This window comes from Amphibalanus amphitrite, unplaced genomic scaffold (assembly GCF_019059575.1).
Source record: "Amphibalanus amphitrite isolate SeventyFive unplaced genomic scaffold, NRLGWU_Aamphi_draft 000106F_arrow, whole genome shotgun sequence".
In the NCBI taxonomy this organism is placed as follows: domain Eukaryota; kingdom Metazoa; phylum Arthropoda; class Thecostraca; order Balanomorpha; family Balanidae; genus Amphibalanus; species Amphibalanus amphitrite.
In genome coordinates, this window is record NW_024881601.1 from 592,501 (window position 1) to 611,172 (window position 18,672).

The 18,672-nt window shown below is 51.6% G+C and overlaps 3 protein-coding genes across 7 annotated transcripts in view; 1 reads left to right on the forward strand and 2 right to left on the reverse strand.

Moving 5' to 3' along the window:
- The window catches only part of LOC122380779 (zinc finger and BTB domain-containing protein 17-like), a 14,444-nt gene extending 13,243 nt beyond the window's left edge, over positions 1-1,201 (reverse strand). The window contains exon 1 of the mRNA XM_043364244.1: positions 982-1,201. The gene's annotated coding sequence lies outside the window, so the exon portion shown is untranslated. The remainder of the gene's footprint in view (positions 1-981) is intronic.
- A 273-nt stretch (positions 1,202-1,474) lies between these two features.
- On the forward strand, positions 1,475-4,074 carry LOC122380781 (programmed cell death protein 2-like). Of its 2 annotated transcripts, none has more exons than XM_043364249.1 (5): positions 1,475-1,577; positions 1,919-2,518; positions 2,721-2,882; positions 3,237-3,448; positions 3,788-4,074. In XM_043364249.1, exons 2-5 carry the CDS (start codon positions 1,972-1,974, stop codon positions 3,941-3,943), a joined length of 1,077 nt encoding a protein of 358 aa, XP_043220184.1. In that variant the 5' UTR covers positions 1,475-1,577; positions 1,919-1,971; the 3' UTR covers positions 3,944-4,074. The 2 variants fall into 2 exon arrangements, with proteins under 2 accessions (XP_043220184.1, XP_043220185.1); XM_043364250.1 differs by having other exon boundaries at positions 1,525-1,655.
- Positions 4,058-13,426, reverse strand: LOC122380780 (threonine aspartase 1-like). Of its 4 annotated transcripts, XM_043364248.1 has the most exons (10): positions 13,389-13,409; positions 11,733-11,843; positions 11,093-11,160; positions 10,056-10,189; positions 9,912-10,004; positions 9,318-9,498; positions 8,467-8,586; positions 6,157-6,349; positions 5,242-5,393; positions 4,058-4,863 (listed from the first exon to the last, which is right to left on the reverse strand). In XM_043364248.1, exons 2-10 carry the CDS (start codon positions 11,764-11,766, stop codon positions 4,690-4,692), a joined length of 1,149 nt encoding a protein of 382 aa, XP_043220183.1. In that variant the 5' UTR covers positions 11,767-11,843; positions 13,389-13,409; the 3' UTR covers positions 4,058-4,689. The 4 variants fall into 4 exon arrangements, with proteins under 4 accessions (XP_043220183.1, XP_043220180.1, XP_043220181.1 ...); XM_043364245.1 differs by having other exon boundaries at positions 9,912-10,189; positions 13,389-13,426; XM_043364246.1 differs by having other exon boundaries at positions 9,912-10,189; positions 13,245-13,409.
- Positions 13,427-18,672: the final 5,246 nt, after the last annotated feature.

Below are 18,672 nucleotides of genomic sequence, written 5' to 3' on the forward strand. Positions count from 1 at the left end.
AATAAATTTTTATTTCCATGTAAACCAATACCTCAAAACGCTTAGCGCACTGTAGCGTCGTGCCGTGAAATGAGGCCGGACCCGGAAGTTCCGGGACCACAAAAATCGGCGGAGCGGTGTGTTCGAGACTGGCGGGAGCCAGCGGGGGCGGGGTAGCGTCGCAGCACGTGCACATCAGCTTCTTCTCGGCACACGGCGCAGAGCGCCGCGGGGCACCGCTTGTCTGGGCACTGCTGGCACGCCGTGGAGTGGAGGCAGCCAATTCGGTGCAGAGTACTGGAGCGAGCGACCCCAGCGGCCCGCCTTCGTCTGGTGCACCGAAACGGCGTCCTCTCGGTCCTCTCCGGGGTAGAGAGCGGCAGCGTGCTCCCGTGGAGTGGTTCGAATAGTGACTCGGACCAGGTGTCGCGCCATTGATGCGAGGCCGCACAATGAACCTCTCTGGTCAGAGGGCGGGTGTTTGAGGGCAGGGAGGCCACTTGTTTCGCCAGGTCGTCCGCGCTCTCATTCCCCTCGATAACGCAGTGGCCAGTGGGCAGGAACCCACTGCAGTATTACCTAATGACACTCTGCGATGTTCAACAAGGTCTTCCATACCAATACCGATCTCCAATGCTGCTAGGTTGACCAGCGTGCCGACTAAATCAGTGTCCGTCTTTCACCAAAAATTATGCGGACACACACTGAACAACTCAATTAGGTGCATGCAAAGTTACGCTGGACATGCACGAAAATTTTTGGCACAATCCTGCCACTATGCTGGACATATTTGGCATAACGTGTATTTTGTCCAGTCTGAGTCTGGGTCTGGCCCCAGGCAGCAGGCCGCACTCGCACTCGCTACCTGCAGCCAAGTATCTGGACTGAGAAAGACACCTTATCCACCAGACAACACTGAACATGGAGAAAAAAATCGAATTAAAAACAATATTTAAAAAAGAACACAATTAAATACTTATAAATAGGGACAAAAACACCTACCTCAACTTGCTGCAGTGTCCTTGAGCATTTCGCACATAGGCAGACATAGAACCTCGCAAAAAGACCAAAACCGTTCTCCCAAAAATTATGGTTTGATCACAATTCTCTATATACCTTGGTTTTCATCGTTTTTATCTTATTTTGATGTTTGCACCAAAATAATTTGTATTATTTTCTAACAGCCTCAACCGGCGCACCTGCGACGAAACTATTGAACGTTATCGCGTTCGTCATCCCTTTCCCGATAAAGGCCACCCTTTTATCACAAGATAAATAACGAAAGTCCCTAGATCTGAAAATGAAAGAATGATGAAACATTGATTTAAACCACTGTGCTGGGTTCGAAAATTATTAGAAATAAAGAATCACTCACAAAACATTGCCTTTTCAGCTTCTTTATATTTTTTCACCTTTTGATCGAAAGATGTTTTCATTATCTAGAGACTTATTTAAATATGTCACCAGATCAAGGGTCAATAGCTATTTTACGAACAAGGTCTCATTCAGCGATCACGCGAAGCGCACACTGCGCGCACGTGTGTTGTATTTACTGTTGTCGTTTTGCGTGTAAATTGGATCCGAAAGCTTATCAATTGGTATGTAAGTTAGGCTAACGAAATTTAAAGTTTGTTTCGGTTGTTCTTATCTTCTGGTGAAGTACATGCCAAACATGGGTGGGTCAAGACAAGAGGGGAAAATTAAGCAAAATCATGTTCAACAGGATACCTACCTAAATTATGGCTTTTTAAGATTTAAAATGTCATGTTAATTAATGCTTGTCAGGTACAATGTGGCCAAAGAAATAGTGAAATTCAAAGTTGTAATTACCAGTTTCTGTTGGAACAATTTGAAGTTACATTGAAATCTATGCGTTACGTCACCACACCGTGGCCACTGTTAGCATTTTTAGCACATTCTGGCTGGTTTTTGTTCACAGGTGTGGCTGGCAGAGGTTTGCTACTGTGACATTTGCACACTGCAACTCATGTCATGGCTGCTGCCAGTGAAGACAAGAAGGCATCTGGCGACCACCAAGACATCCAGCTCGGATTTGTAGAGCGCACAGAGCCCTGGAAGCTGGTGAGCCGCTACTTCCCGACCAAGGTGGGCGGCCGACCCGCGTGGCTGGAGCTGCGCCACCTGCCGCCGTCTGAGGCGCTGCGGTGCGGTCACTGCAGCGCGCCGCTCGTCTTCCTCTGCCAGCTGTATGCGCCGATCGAGGAGCGAGCCGGCTGCTTCCACCGTACCGTGTTCGTGTTCATCTGCCGGCGGCCCGAGTGCTCGCAGCGGCCGTCGGGCGGCGTGGCGGCGCTGCGCTGTCAGCTGCCGCTGGAGAACCCCTACTACCCTGACACGCCGCAGGAGGAGCGGCCGCTGCTGGGGCCCGACGAGCACTCGGCCGAGCACCACGTGACGCTGTGCGCCGTCTGCGGCTGTCTGGGCACCAAGAACTGCTCCATCTGCAAGAAGGTGTACTACTGCAGCCGAGAGCACCAGGCCATCGACTGGAAACATGGACATAAGAAAAAATGCAAAGGTTTGTGGTTTAGCTTTTGGGTTAGCGTCGGAAAAACGTCACCTCACATCTAGATCGACGCATGACTAATTTTCACGTCATTTTTGCGCTCATTTCTTTGCTATGGTTTAACGATGATTATATTTGCTGATATTACTTTTCAGTCACTATTGACAACCGCGACTCCGTGCTACCTTTTGACGTCCCTCGCTGTTTTGTTTAGAGGCTGGCGGCGCCGGCTCCGGGAGCCAGAAGTTCCTGCTGCCAGAATCCGAGGTGGTCATTGAGGACGAGCCGGCTGACTCCAAGAAGCGTGAGAAGACAGAGGAAGAACGTATGGCCGACTACGCGTCACTCATCAAGGACAAGATCGAGGCTCTTCCCGGTAAGCAGTAAGCTTGCTCTTGGCCGGAACCCTTTTCGATCCGCTTTATTCGCGAAGCGAAGTTGGAAGATATTCCTTACGTCATGAATCAACGAAGATATTCCTTACGTCAATGAATCAATGAACGCATGTTTTTTGATAATTTTGAATATTGATTGAGGTTCAAGTTACTCAATTCAATTAGCCTTTTCTGTAATTGAGTAGAAATACGCTTATCTTTATTTAAATAGCTACTCGTTATTCTCCTTTGACCACTTTTCCCCTCTGTGCCTTCTGGCGTATTTGGAAAGTCATGCTGCATGACTGACATGGACATAAAGCATCACCCCTCATCGCCCCTCCTCCGTCGTCCAGATGCCGACGTGGACGAGCTGGACAAGATGGCCTCCTCGAGCGGCGACGACCCGGTGTTCGCGCGCTTTCGGAAGCGCGTGGCGCGCGAGCCGGAGCAGGTGATCCGGTACTGGCGCGGCGGGGCGCCACTTTGGGTCAGCAAAGACCACCAGCCCGCCGAGACGGACATACCCAACTGTTCCTGTGGCGCCAAACGGCACTTCGAGTTCCAGGTGAGGGTGCCGGACTGTTTGCAGACTGTAGAGGTCTGAATGCGCAACACTTTTAGTCAGAGAAAACGGGGGGGGGGGGGTGGCAAAATTCATTCAATCATAGAAAAGCTTACGGATATGGTTATGTGAAAAGTTTGCAAGACACGCTATTGTGCGTCGAATTGCGTTTTGACTAATATGGTCGGCTAATTATTAACTTTTTCAATGTTCACGGTAAATAAAAGTGCCCGATACTGCTTGCGATGTCAAGTGATCCCTCACCAGCGAAATCGTCCCGCCTCCCACCCGCCCACGGCCTCCTATTCCGCCGCGTCTGACGTCCGTCCGTCCGTCCGTTAGATTCTGCCGCAGCTGCTCAACCACCTGGATCTGGACGAGATGGGCGACAGCGTCGACTGGGGTACCCTGGCCGTCTACACCTGCTCCGAGAGCTGCGAGGCCGCCGACCCCGAGCGGCCCTACCGCGAGGAATTTGTCTGGAAACAGCAGCTCTGACCCACAGCCGCCGTGAGGGAAAGGTATGAGAAGCGGGTTTGTTAAGATATCGGGCGAAGAAGAGCCCGAAAGAAATGTGATGAAGTGTCGTGAAATCGAAAATACATGACCTTATGGAGGCATGGCAGCAATGGCTGTATTTTGTCAGACATTACAACACGACGCGGGCGCGAACTCAGTAAAAGGTACTCGTAATTCCGCCAGTAAAACTGACGTATGGATGCCCTTGTTTGGCGCCACCACTCTGCCCTAACAACCGTCCACGAACCGTCCGGCTAAGCTCGCTGCACGAAGCCCGTTCTGTCGGCCCGCACCGGGGGGGAGATTCGCCCCGATCCCAGTCTCAAGTCTTCTCTAGGTCACCGTCGCAATCACCGAGTCCCTAACACACAGATGAGGTGCTGACCGGCGGCGCGGCGCTGCGACGCAGCTGAGGTAGTCCGGAATCCAGTGTGCGCTGTCAGACGTTCAGCAGAAACGAAGTGCGATGTGGGTGTTGGCACTACACGGCTGCATAGTTCCACCGGGTGGCTTAGGCCGACCGCCTTGAGAGTCACATCTGTGAGGACACTCTTGTCGATTCCGCGGCCGGCCGGCGACACGACGCATGTCAAGATATAACACTGTGCGTGTCAGGACGCGACTCAGCGTAGCCGCGGAGCGGGCGGGAGATCCCTGTCGTGTTGGCCCGTCGGTCGGCGGCACCCGTGTCGGTTTGTACCAGCGCTCGTCTATCCCCGGCTCCGTCAGAGTCCGGGCGCGCCCTGCTCGCCGTCAGCTCCCCCCGCCGCCCACTCGGCGCCGCTCGCCGGACGGTCGCGCGGCTCGTGCTCGGCACAGGGTCCGCAGCGTATGGAGACTGCCTGAGAGAGCACTGTGGCGCCCGGCGTGCCTTCCGGCGGTAGTCGCGAGCAGAGTGTCTGGGGAGGGACGATAGAGGTCAGTCAAAGCAGCAAGGCATCAATGGCACCGTTATTTTCGTCATTCGTATCCGGTACGATTTATTCCTTAAACTTGTTTACTCTAGCATACGGACCGATGCACAGAACAGCTGGGTATGACTTTTCGCTGCACATTGGAAGAGCGACCTGCCGGTCATATTCACCCGCTCATCATTGTCCAATTTATCCCGCCTAGCATTCCGCTGTCTTCCTTCAAGTCAGCCCTCAACCCTACCGCTCTTCTATGTCAGATTTCATTTCTGTCTGTCAGCTACCTCCAAACTGGCTCAGTCTAAGCCTGCCTCTACTCTATTCTAGTCTACTTCTACTCTTCCTTGCCACCCGTCGCCCACTCACCTGAGGACTGTCGGAGTTGGCGGCCATATACCCTAGGACGAAGCTGGCGGTGCAGTGTCCCCAGGATACGTCCACGGCGCCGAGGCCGGGGTCGTGTCGGAGCGCGATGGCCCCCGCCAGACGCTGGCTGCTCGGCGGGACGTAGTGGGAGCCTGAGACGCGAGGGAAGACGGTCAAAGCGGGAAAGGGGGCGACCGGACCCGGGGGACGGTGACATTGGGGAAACGACAGCTAACAGAAAGAAGACGGTCAGACGGCACAGGACGGGAGAGGACGGCCTGATGTAGAGCATGGCCCAGGCTTGTTGGACTCAGGACAAGGGAGGTTAGTGAATGATTCGCATCTGAGGCTCGCAGCGATCTGTCCCACGCACGCATCGGCGAAGTCAACTGATGGACATAGATACCGGACAGCTGAACGGTGTTGAAAAGTTTCTCACACAACATCGCAGACACGTTATGAATGATAATATCACAATATCGGTTATCTAGCACTTAGCAGGGCAGCTGGTATCGGGCATCCGAACGTTGTTTGGCTAGGCCGGTGATCCCTTTTGTTTGTTTGTTTTATTTTGTTGGGTTAGGCCCTGTCGGTCTGACAAGACCATTTTAAAGCCGGAAGGACGATAGGAATTAGGGAGAGACATTGTACAGACACCCTAGAGAGTCGCCGGGACTGAGCCCGTCCGAATGGACAGGCCGGCCAGCCCTCCAAGCACTCTCTGCACCCGGCTACGGGGTGCGCTCCCTCAGGAGCAGCGGTGCCGCTCCAAGGGAGCAGCCCGCATGAGATAATAGTGCCTGTCCAGCCCAGGGTGTTGCGGCGTGGAGAAGGATTTCAGCATCCTGAGGATGGAAACGACGGACGGGTGGTGATCCCCTGACAGACAGACCGTCACGACGAGCCTATACCCACCTAAGAATCCTCGTTTGAGTCCCAGCTGGAGTCCCTGGATGGCGTGCTCGGAGCGGCTGATTTCGGCCGCCACGCGCCGCGCCAGGCAGCTCATCACGAGCTGTTCGCCGGTGCCGGAGGTGGAGACGCCCACGCCGTACCGACCAGTGGTGGCGGCCGCGTCCGCCCAGCAGCCGCAGCCAAACACCGCCGCCTGGTGGAGACACAGGGAACTAACACACCGCCCATTTATTTAGGGCCTTGGCCCAGTCCGCCCAGCAGCCAAACACCGCCGCCTGGTGGAGACACGGAGAACTAACACACTGTCCAGCAGCCGCAAACACCGCCACCTGGCGGAGACACGAGAGCTAACAATGCGTGCGTTCGGCATCCGGAAAATATCCTTTGGATATTCTCGGTCGGAAAATTATTGGTGACAACCTTCGTTCGGTACGCCCCGTTTAGGGGAGAATTATCCACGGGATAATACCCCTCACTTGAGCGTTCGGCATCACGGATGTCATCCCTGGACGGTCACAGAAATTTGGCTTACTTTTGATTTTCGAGCTTCCAAACACCTTTAGTTATTTACGATATTGCATCATACACAATATGCCATCACATCTTACAGTTTATCTTTAGAAATCAAAAGCAAAAACCATTTGATCACCACTATCAAAAATACCTCCCACCTCAACACGGAAAACATCCAGTTTTCCAGAAAACGCCCCATGTCCGCAGATTCTCCCCAGCGCGGAATAATTGTCTGGGAGAATTTTTCGTTGTCGCGATACCGAACGTGAACTCCGATAATTCTCACTGATCCGGGATAATTCTACATGATTTCCGGATGCCGAACGCACGCAATACGATACGGCAGCATGAGCCAAACACTCCGCCTGGCGGATATATGGGGAACTAAGAACAAACAGACCACACGCGGCAGTCAACCTACCTACAGACCTGGCGGATACTACGGGTGAACTAGCTAACCCACTGCCACCTGCCGATACATAATTACATATGGGCTCAACACACCACGCCGTCTCCTGGCGGAAACACCGGTGAACTAATGACCCAGACTGCTGTTATGGCGAGCGCCGTTCATAGCTATGTGGGATTACCACACACCCACCGCTGCTGCCAATTCCAACTCCATTAACTAAATTATCATCGGGCTCAGGCCTTTAGCTGGTACATGTTCCAGGCGGCCCATATCCGCCTTGCGCAATTTTGATGGAGCCCAATCAATAAACAGGCGTGGTACAGAGCCTCCTCCCCATTACCGTCCTTTCAGAGTGGTTCCTAATGATGCCGTCAGGGGCGCCCCGTGCCCGGGAGTCGGGAAGGCTATCAGCGAGGACTGTAAATGGCCGAGGGCCTAGAGTTGAACATTGGTGGCAGCTTTTCCCCACGGTCTATGGCCAAAAGTGCAAGACCAGACGAAACCGACGTCAGTACCCTCGAAGATTTGATTTGACAAGTGGAAACTCACATAGCGTTGCGTGTGGGCGTCCATAAATTGTCTCAATGTGAATGAACTCAACATGTATCGACGTCAATCCTAAAACATTTCCCCATCTTGAGCCATAGGGTCCAGCAGTCGGTGCCAGGACTGCGCAGCTAAAATAGCAAACTATTGCTCAATGATCCTGTTCCGTATTGCGACATAGCCCAGGCCAGTCTTCGGGGAGATAGCCAGGGTAGGTCCGCCTAATTCCGATGCCAATCACTGAACTGAAACTGCTCCGGTGGCAAAAGGAAACAGTCACAAATGGACACGGGTTTCTGAGGAGGGCACATATCTGACAGCGGTGCCAGTGGAACACAGTATCTAAACTCACATCTAGTACTAACATCTGTCCCACTGTCACCTAACGTGAGCCACTATGGTGTATGACCTCGCGTACTTTTCCGCTGTGACCTCACTCTTCCCCATGTCAACCCACTTTTCCCACCGCGACCTGTCCTTTTCTGCGTAGGGTATGTGACATCATCGGTACCACCGTGACCTGATGTGGCCAATCAGGGACACTGCTGCTGTCACATCACAATGTGACAGCTATCTGTCACAATGTGACAGCACACACAGGTCACATTGTGGCCTTCCTTTTCTGCGTGGGGTATGTGACGTCCGTTCCATTGGGGTACGTGACCTCCCAGCTGTCCCACTCGTCCGGGGCGTCCGATATCCGTCCGTGACCTCCCCTGCCCTGTGTGTCTCTGTGTCGGGTATATGAGCAGCTCACCTGTCCGACTCGTCCGGGGTGTTTGATATTTGTCCCTGTGAGTGTGACCTCTCCCTGTCATCAGGTTATATCAGCAGCTCACCTGTCCGACTCTGCCGGGGTGTTTGAGCATGATGCCCCCACTAGAGGAGGCTGCCGCGATGTGACCCGAGCAGTCCAGGACCACGGCACCCACCGTGTCACGGAGCTCGCTGTCCGTCTCCTGTGAAACGGACGGACCGAAACGGGTTAGTAACAATAACCATTTTATTAAAACATGGTGATTAAAGACTGCCGGTTTCAGAACTCGTTGGTTAAACCGCCGCCTGGATCTGCTAAAGGGCGGACGTCCAGCACAATTTCGGCGGAAACCCATAGCAAACAAGGTGCTTCCGGCAGGTTCTCTACTTTTGTGTCGCACCGTGGGCTGCATGATGGGAGGGGCCGGGGGGAACATCGCGTGCTTAGACGGGGCGTCGGCGACAGCATTACACTACACAGCAGGCTCAACTAAACTAAAAGAAGCAGCATCATAATGCATTTACAGTTGCAGTCTTGTTTTAGACAGTATAAATCGACCAGTGGCCGTAATAATATTGAAAATAGTTTCCAGCATGACGATTATGTGAACCAGGATCCTATTCGTACTCAAACTCTCACACTTAACTTTCACAAGAGTTCAAACTTCAAACTGTGTTACAATAACGACTTTGGCTTTCCAAATTTAGCCGCAGCATGCCGGTAATATTTCCAGCGAAGTTTGATCGCTGAATAGCATCTGTTAAATCACGCGTACAAATATTCACAACTCAAGGAAACGCTCCCAAAGGAATGGTGAAATCTACATCACGTGCTACTTCATCACCGACCTACGCACAGCTGCTAAATGACACACGGGAACACGCCGTTTCCTTTCACAGTCCCTCCCCCGGCTCCCCCGAGCGCCGTCCTTACGTCTGCCGCCTCCAGCCGGGGCCGTTTCCGGTCGGCCGTCCGCTCTCGGTCGACCTCGTCCAGCGACCGGCGGTACTTGTCGTAGCGCCGCTGTGCCTCGGGGGTCACCAGGTGGCTGGCCGGACTGACTGGCAGCGACTGCGCCTCGGCCCACCGCACGGCGCCCTCGCCCACCAGTAGACTGGGGACGGGGGAGGGGGACAAAGGGTCAGACATGGTACGGTAGCAGTGGGAGAAAGGGAGGGCTGGACACGGCTGCACAGATAGCTGAGAGAGGTCTCTACTGGTGGGCTAGATCCTTGGGCCTAGATCAACAAAGTCAGTCACTGACTTATACATTTTTTTTTAATGACGACTGAATGACTCAGCCAAAAACACAGATAAGTGATAACGTAACTGCCAGTTGTTTGTTACGTTAATGTTACGTAACCTCGGGATGACGTTCACAATAACCTTGTTTTTCTGTGAAGATATTAGTCTCACTCTTAAGATAACGAGTTACGTAGAAATAAACTACTCTCCACCATCCTTTCTTCCGGGGAAGGACATTCTCTCATCCCCTTCTCTAGCACCCTCGGCCGTTACCGCACTCACTTTGGCGGCTCCCTGCCGAGCGAGAGTCCTCTCTGCTGCACCTCCAGCATTCTCAGCGCCACGCGCACCGGGTGGGCCAGCCGGGGCGCGGCGCCGACACCGGCGAACCGGCCGCCGGCGCCGCGGTCCACCATCAGGCCGGCGTCACACTCGACCGTGCCGTCCAGCGTGAGGTTCGAGCCGCGCCCGGCGTTTGTACACGCCGCCGCCTCCAGCACGGAGATGGCCTCGGCGGCCACGGCGGCCGCCTCGACACCGGCGCGCAGCAGCTGCACCGCCTGAGGGAGCACGGGTCACCGGTCAGAGGTCACAATTCGCCCATCAGAGGTCATGGGTCATGGATTACGAATTTGGGTCTTGGGTCACTGGTGGGGCTGGCAGTCGGGTCGAGGGTTGGGAAATTACCGCTGCGGGAGTTCTCGTTGACAGCAGAGAATGATCGCTGAAGGAGATATACAGACACAGAGTATACAGAGCCCGTTCAGACTCTGTATGACAGATCGCACCGTAAAACGCCAATCCCTACCCTATGCTGCAGACGACACAGTCCCCCATTCCACCGTTCTGCCGCGGAACGGAATCGGTGTCCTTAGTCCGCAACCAAAAACCGACCGGCATTTCCCGTCAATCAAAATTCATCACAATCATTCTCGGCACTACCAGTCCAGTTCCGTGGGTAGCTAAAACCAGCCGTGTCAGTTGTCACCCCTGCATGGTTGGGTGGCCCGGTCGGCGCGGGCGGCGCACCGACCATCGTACCCAACGACCCCTGGGCTGTTGATATCACAGGGCGACCCCTCCCCGCCCTCCCCGGCCCCGGCCTGGCACGGCACGTCCTGCCGGAACGTGGCGGGCGGCGGCCGGTTTCGACAGCCCCCCACCTCATGCATGGCAGCGGTGCCGCTGCCGAGGGGACTGTTGCGTCAGCCCTCCCCCTCGTCCGGCCCAAATTCATCGCGCCGAGTACGATCTAACACCATTGTGGCCCGCAGGGCGGTCCGGCCCGGCCCACAAGGACGTCTGGTGCGTCATGCCAAACGACCACTCCCCGAAATAGGCGCGCTAGGGGATGGTCAACGCCGCGCCACTGCTTCGTACAGGGCCATGTCATTGAGAGGCAGCGGTAGGGGCAGGTCACTGGAAGGGGATGGGACTGGGAGCCGGGAGAGACGTCTTCTTACCTTGAGAAGCGCGTCCGAGCATGCCTTCCGGTACTCGGACACCTTGCTCTGGCTGTGGTAGCCAGCTCCTGAGGAAGGGTGTCACATACGTTAGAGACACGAATACAGAGAAACCAACTGCCAATGTGACGGACATCACCCTACCTAGGAGCACCCTACTGGCACGTGCCCGGTAAAACGAGCGGATTTTATTGTCTAAACAGATTCAGATTGTCTGGCTCTGATATCTATTGTAATTCAATGGTAAATCAATGGGGTCGAGTAGCTTGAGAAGCTACAAAGGTGCTGCTAGAGGAACACACTGATATATCTGGTAGGCGGTGGCTTCCCAGTAACTGGAGAAAATATAGTTTTTTTCAAATTGAATATGATTCAAAGCAGTTTAATTTTATAGAAGTTTTTATTTTTAAAAATGCATCATGTAGCACAGCAAGTGGGAACATTGTGTCTTGATACCTGGACACAAATTTGAATTATAACATATGAAGCAGCCTGCCACTGATCTAACTCATCAAGTGTTGGTATTTGGTAACAAACACACAAGCCTTGCTGAGGTAAAAGAAAGACAGTTTCACTTCAATGAACTCAGCATGACCCTTACCACTTTTCATAAGCTGTAGCTGTAGATCAAGATACTTACCAACATGAACAATGATAACTCCATTATGTGGCATACTGAAAGACAAGGGTTATCACTTAACTATCCCCTTTACATCAACTGGCTCTTGGCAACCTTCTCATGAATCTCAATCTGAAAAGGTAAAAAAACAGTAAATTTGCATGTCATTCATTTGCAAATTACATTGACAAGAAAAGAATGACATGCTAAAATTTAGGTGCATATTTATGAATGAGAAAGAAGGAAGGATAGAAACTGATGAAAGAGAAAATATAACAATTAGGAAATAGCAGTAAAACTGATGCTTGATGAGTTCAGTACCATTGAAAATGTCTCCCTCACAAACTCAAATATTTTTAAAGGCAATTTTGACTTAATTCCAGGCAAATGCCTTGAGTTATGAACCCTGTTACATGGTCTGTTATTAGGTACCTACCTATCTTGGAACGGGGACCCGCAGTTGCTACTGTACACGAGCCCCAACTCCAACTGTCTGTCCTGTCCAGTAACAACCGATAACATTGATATCGACTGCCGATCCCTGTACAAGAGCAGCTGAGGTTTTCTGTGCGTGCCCTCTGACAGCTTATCGTTGTTCCCTGTGAGGGTGCTGGGACAATTTACTCAGGGCTGCTGTACAGTAGCAACTGCGGGTCCCCGTACCTCACAAATTTAATGCATTTCAAGAAAACTTCAAGGGTTCTATTTCTAAGCCTAGTGGGAGCACTTGAATAACATCAGATTAAATATCAAAATTCAGAATGGAACAATGGTTCAATGAAAGCAGAACTTCTGTGATATTCTTCAAAATTCAGGCAACCAATGGATAAAAATTAAGTGAGGCAAATGTCCCTATAGAGTCTAGACTGAGACCCCATGGAAATTAAGCCCATGGCCATGACCGCGGCCATTGCTACCAAGCCAAGGTTATGGCCAAGCTACGTCCCAAGGCCAGAGGGGTGTTCACGGGCACCGCACACTGCTGCGTGCGGTGTGTGCGGTACATCCAGCAGGCGTGGGGGTAGGGGATGGGTAGGCGGCTCTGACGTCACGGCTGCGTGCGGTGGACGGTCCGCTGTGGCCAGTCCCGACCGGCCACAGCGATCGCTGTGTGCGGTGACGGAATGCTGACGTAGGGACGCAGTGGGCGGAGCTTGGAGGCTGTGAGCGGTCCGACCGCCAGAGGGGTGTTCACGGGCACCGCACACTGCTGCGTGCGGTGTGTGCGGTACGTCCAGCAGGCGTGGGGGTAGGGGATGGGTAGGCGGCTCTGACGTCACGGCTGCGTGCGGTGGACGGTCCGCTGTGGCCAGTCCCACAGCGATCGCAGTGTGCGGTGACGGAATGCTGACGTAGGGACGCAGTGGGCGGAGCTTGGAGGCTGTGTGCGGTCCGACCGCACACAGGGCCCGTGAACAGCCCTCAGCATGGTCACACTAACACACAATTAGCCCAATTAACAACTGAACTGAGCTATCCCACTGCCACTGAAAAGTTCTGTTCTGCTTCATTCCGTTCTGTTTAGTTACAGACCATTCCACGTGGTGGGTTGATGCTAATGAGCCAACCTGCATAAACGAGACATTATTAAAAGTTAAGATGAAAAAGTAACAAAATGCATACAGAGGCAATGAGCTAAGATAAAAATTAAAAAGCACATCCAGTAAACGTATTAACTCTGTAAAAAGCACATCCAGTAAAGGCTTTTACAAATATATTTACAAGTATATATAGGCAGGGGGCGTCGAAGTCTAGTTCCTACCAACCTGGCACTCCCATGCCTACGTCACCACGAGGACGCCCGAGGGCATTTACATGTTGAAGATAGGGAAATTGCCATAGTTTAGAGCCGCCTGGAGGGCAAACTTGAGATAGATGATAATGTAAATGTGTGCTAATATGATCATCAATATGTTATTTATCCAAATCCAGGGCCAATTAATCGATATCTTGTCACGTTTTCCAGTGGTGATGCGCTAACTTTCGTGGTTCTTGCAGCCAATAAGGGTGTTTCATAGTGCGATTCAGCGGCATTATCGACTTTAATGCCATAAACCGCCACGGAACATATGATTTGCAGCTCCCTGGCGTGATAGATGCCAGTAGGGCTCCGGAGTCGGAGTCATGAAGTCGGTCGGAGTTGACAGTTCTGACCTGAGTCGTCGAGTCGGAGTCAGAGTCGATTTTAAAAGCTGGAGTCTGAGTCAGTCACCGAAATTCGACCCCCTCCGCAGACCTTTCAGGGTTCCGTAGTCGGAGTTGTAGTCGGTCGTAGTCGACAGTTCTGACCAGAGTCAGAGTCAGAGTCGATTTTGAAAGCCAGAGTCGGAGTCGGAGTCACCAAAAATCCATTGCCTCCGTAGACCTGCTAGGGCTGTGGAGCCGGAGTCGGTCAGAGCCGACATTTGAAATCAAAGTCAGAGTTGATTTTTGAAAGTCTGAGTCAGAGTCGGAGTCATCAAGAAACCCATGGACGATCCGCAGTGCCATGCAGTAAGGGCGCTGCCGATCGCTGCCCTGAATTGCCTATGATTTATGAATTGAATGAATAGATGGCAATTAATTAGGTACCTTCTATTATTCGTCCCTTGCCACTTGGAGGGCTTACTTTCAGTAGAAAAAGACGCATTATTTGTTTGCTTATTTATTGACAAATATTTTTGAGCAGTTAGGGATACAGACACAAAACACAATGATAGCACCTCGCTGGTGCAAATCATTGCTAGATAGATGTTGAAATGTGTTGCCATTGAAGAATCTACTGATTTTACTGGCGGCTCTCGTTTTCAAGCAACTACTGGTCTTGTACGATCTCTTGATTGCTCGCCGTCTGGCGTCTAGTTCCAAGGTTTTCGCTAATCAAACGTTGCCATGGCTGCTCTTGATGGCATGGCGCTTGCTGGTTCTGGGTTCTTAATTGGTGGTTCTTGCGTCTGATCCTGTCGCTTCATGTTCCATCACATCACATTAAATTATTAATGGAACAGACACTTCTACCTTTTATTTCACTATCAGTCGACTTGCATTTACCCCTGTGGCCTGCTGGCCCTTTTATTTCCACGATAGAATCTACCAATTATTGAAAAAGTCTCGGATAAAAAAGCAAGAAAAGTATGTCAAGTTAGATAATTGCGACGGTCCTAGAAAACCAGAAAAAATATCAAAAAGCCTGTCCATCTCACTTCCCTCACTTCATAACAAAAACAACGCAGCAAAACATGCGAAAGAGTCCTTAGCAACGCCTTAGCAACGCATTTGTCTGAAGTGCGCAATATCTGTCACATCTGGAAAATTTAGTAGCTACTTGATTATTCAACTAGAGTTGGACTATATAAGCTAGGCTTTTATATAAAAAATAAGTGTTTGCTTATCGAATTTATAGCAACTGGTTGCTTGACTTCGAAATAATGATTTATTACAGAAAAAAGCTTGTTTGCGACATATTTGTAAAGAAACAACGGAAATAGCTTTGACTCGTACGCTATTCTAGTACATTTTTGGTAGAAAACTTCGTCCAACCTTATGTTTTAGGGCCTTGTATATAGGTATATAGGGCCTTGAGTAAAGGTATAAACTCTGCTCGCGTTACGGAGCCAGTGCTCGGGGTTACATGAGCAGAGTTAATACGCATTACAAACGGACTACAATGGTGAGCGAATAGGAAAATCCGTTCCTGATACGCATTTACTTGCTCATGTAACCCCGGTAAGTGACGGTCGACGGCAAACGGTACAGTTAAGGACGAGGTAGGTACAGGTATCTCCAATTTGAATAAGGTAAATTATATGTAACGGAAGTTAGCAGGGATTCAGCAGGGGTTCAGCAGGGATCGACGGCCCCTACGATTTCGCTGAATTTTGGTGGAGAGGTGCAGAATGGTGTCCTCTATCGAAAATCCTAGTGCCAAAATGCGGGGAATCCATCAGGGGGGCAACAAATCCCAAAAAACAGTATGCCCTCAGGGCACAATCGACGAACTTTGAAAACCCTACTTCTAGCCGTCAAAACAGCTAAAAATGCACGACATTCGAAAGAGGACAAAATTTTACGTGCAACGGTACCAAATTTAGGGGGCTAGCGCCCCCCTGAACCGAACAGAACAGCTTCAAATATATGGGCCCGGGAGTATGCCCTCGGAGCATAAATAAACGTTTTCAACAATTTCAGGCCTATAACATCGACAAAATCCAGCAATATGCACATCATTGGAAAGAGCGTAATTTCCCAAACAAAAAACCCAAGTAACATTTTTCGATGGGGCCCACCTGGGGCCCACGGGACCCAATTGAAATTTGGGGCCCAATGGGGCGGCCCCTACGATTTTCTTCAAAATTTGCACAGACACTCTCCTGGGCCCCCTCTTCAATCTGGCTGAAGAAACCTACCGGGGAATCCAGAGGAAGGGGCCCAAAGAGGGCCCCAAAGAGGCCCTTTCTAAGTATTGCCCCTAATTTCGCGACCAACCCCGGCAATATGCACATCATTGGAAAGAGCGTAATTTCCCAAACAAAAAACCCAAGTAACATTTTTCGATGGGGCCCACCTGGGGCCCACGGGACCCAATTGAAATTTGGGGCCCAATGGGGCGGCCCCTACGATTTTCTTCAAAATTTGCACAGACACTCTCCTGGGCCCCCTCTTCAATCTGGCTGAAGAAACCTACCGGGGAATCCAGAGGAAGGGGCCCAAAGAGGGCCCCAAAGAGGCCCTTTCTAAGTATTGCCCCTAATTTCGCGACCAACCCCGGCAATATGCACATCATTGGAAAGAGCGTAATTTCCCAAACAAAAAAACCAAGTAACATTTTTCGATGGGGCCCACCTGGGGCCCACGGGACCCAATTGAAATTTGGGGCCCAATGGGGCGGCCCCTACGATTTTCTTCAAAATTTGCACAGACACTCTCCTGGGCCCCCTCTTCAATCTGGCTGAAGAAACCTACCGGGGAATCCAAAGGAAGGGGCCCAAAGAGGGCCCCAAAGAGGCCCTTTCTAAGTATTGCCCCTAATTTCGCGACCAACCCCGGCAATATGCACATCATTGGAAAGAGCGTAATTTCCCAAACAAAAAACCCAAGTAACATTTTTCGATGGGGCCCACCTGGGGCCCACGGGACCCAATTGAAATTTGGGGCCCAATGGGGCGGCCCCTACGATTTTCTTCAAAATTTGCACAGACACTCTCCTGGGCCCCCTCTTCAATCTGGCTGAAGAAACCTACCGGGGAATCCAAAGGAAGGGGCCCAAAGAGGGCCCCAAAGAGGCCCTTTCTAAGTATTGCCCCTAATTTCGCGACCAACCCCGGCAATATGCACATCATTGGAAAGAGCGTAATTTCCCAAACAAAGAACCCAAGTAACATTTTTCGATGGGGCCCACCTGGGGCCCACGGGACCCAATTGAAATTTGGGGCCCAATGGGGCGGCCCCTACGATTTTCTTCAAAATTTGCACAGACACTCTCCTGGGCCCCCTCTTCAATCTGGCTGAAGAAACCTACCGGGGAATCCAAAGGAAGGGGCCCAAAGAGGGCCCCAAAGAGGCCCTTTCTAAGTATTGCCCCTAATTTCGCGACCAACCCCGGCAATATGCACATCTTTGGAAAGAGCGTAATTTCCCAAACAAAAAACCCACGTAACATTTTTCGATGGGGCCCACCTGGGGCCCACGGGACCCAATTGAAATTTGGGGCCCAATGGGGCGGCCCCTACGATTTTCTTCAAAATTTGCACAGACACTCTCCTGGGCCCCCTCTTCAATCTGGCTGAAGAAACCTACCGGGGAATCCAAAGGAAGGGGCCCAAAGAGGGCCCCAAAGAGGCCCTTTCTAAGTATTGCCCCTAATTTCGCGACCAACCCCGGCAATATGCACATCATTAAAAAGAGCGTAATTTCCCAAACAAAAAACCCAAGTAACATTTTTCGATGGGGCCCACCTGGGGCCCACGGGACCCAATTGAAATTTGGGGCCCAATGGGGCGGCCCCTACGATTTTCTTCAAAATTTGCACAGACACTCTCCTGGGCCCCCTCTTCAATCTGGCTGAAGAAACCTACCGGGGAATCCAGAGGAAGGGGCCCAAAGAGGGCCCCAAAGAGGCCCTTTCTAAGTATTGCCCCTAATTTCGCGACCAACCCCGGCAATATGCACATCATTGGAAAGAGCGTAATTTCCCAAACAAAAAACCCAAGTAACATTTTTCGATGGGGCCCACCTGGGGCCCACGGGACCCAATTGAAATTTGGGGCCCAATGGGGCGGCCCCTACGATTTTCTTCAAAATTTGCACAGACACTCTCCTGGGCCCCCTCTTCAATCTGGCTGAAGAAACCTACCGGGGAATCCAGAGGAAGGGGCCCAAAGAGGGCCCCAAAGAGGCCCTTTCTAAGTATTGCCCCTAATTTCGCGACCAACCCCGGCAATATGCACATCATTGGAAAGAGCGTAATTTCCCAAACAAAAAACCCAAGTAACATTTTTCGATGGGGCCCACCTGGGGCCCACGGGACCCAATTGAAATTTGGGGCCCAATGGGGCGGCCCCTACGATTTTCTTCAAAATTTGCACAGACACTCTCCTGGGCCCCCTCTTCAATCTGGCTGAAGAAACCTACCGGGGAATCCAAAGGAAGGGGCCCAAAGAGGGCCCCAAAGAGGCCCTTTCTAAGTATTGCCCCTAATTTCGCGACCAACCCCGGCAATATGCACATCATTGGAAAGAGCGTAATTTCCCAAACAAAAAACCCAAGTAACATTTTTCGATGGGGCCCACCTGGGGCCCACGGGACCCAATTGAAATTTGGGGCCCAATGGGGCGGCCCCTACGATTTTCTTCAAAATTTGCACAGACACTCTCCTGGGCCCCCTCTTCAATCTGGCTGAAGAAACCTACCGGGGAATCCAAAGGAAGGGGCCCAAAGAGGGCCCCAAAGAGGCCCTTTCTAAGTATTGCCCCTAATTTCGCGA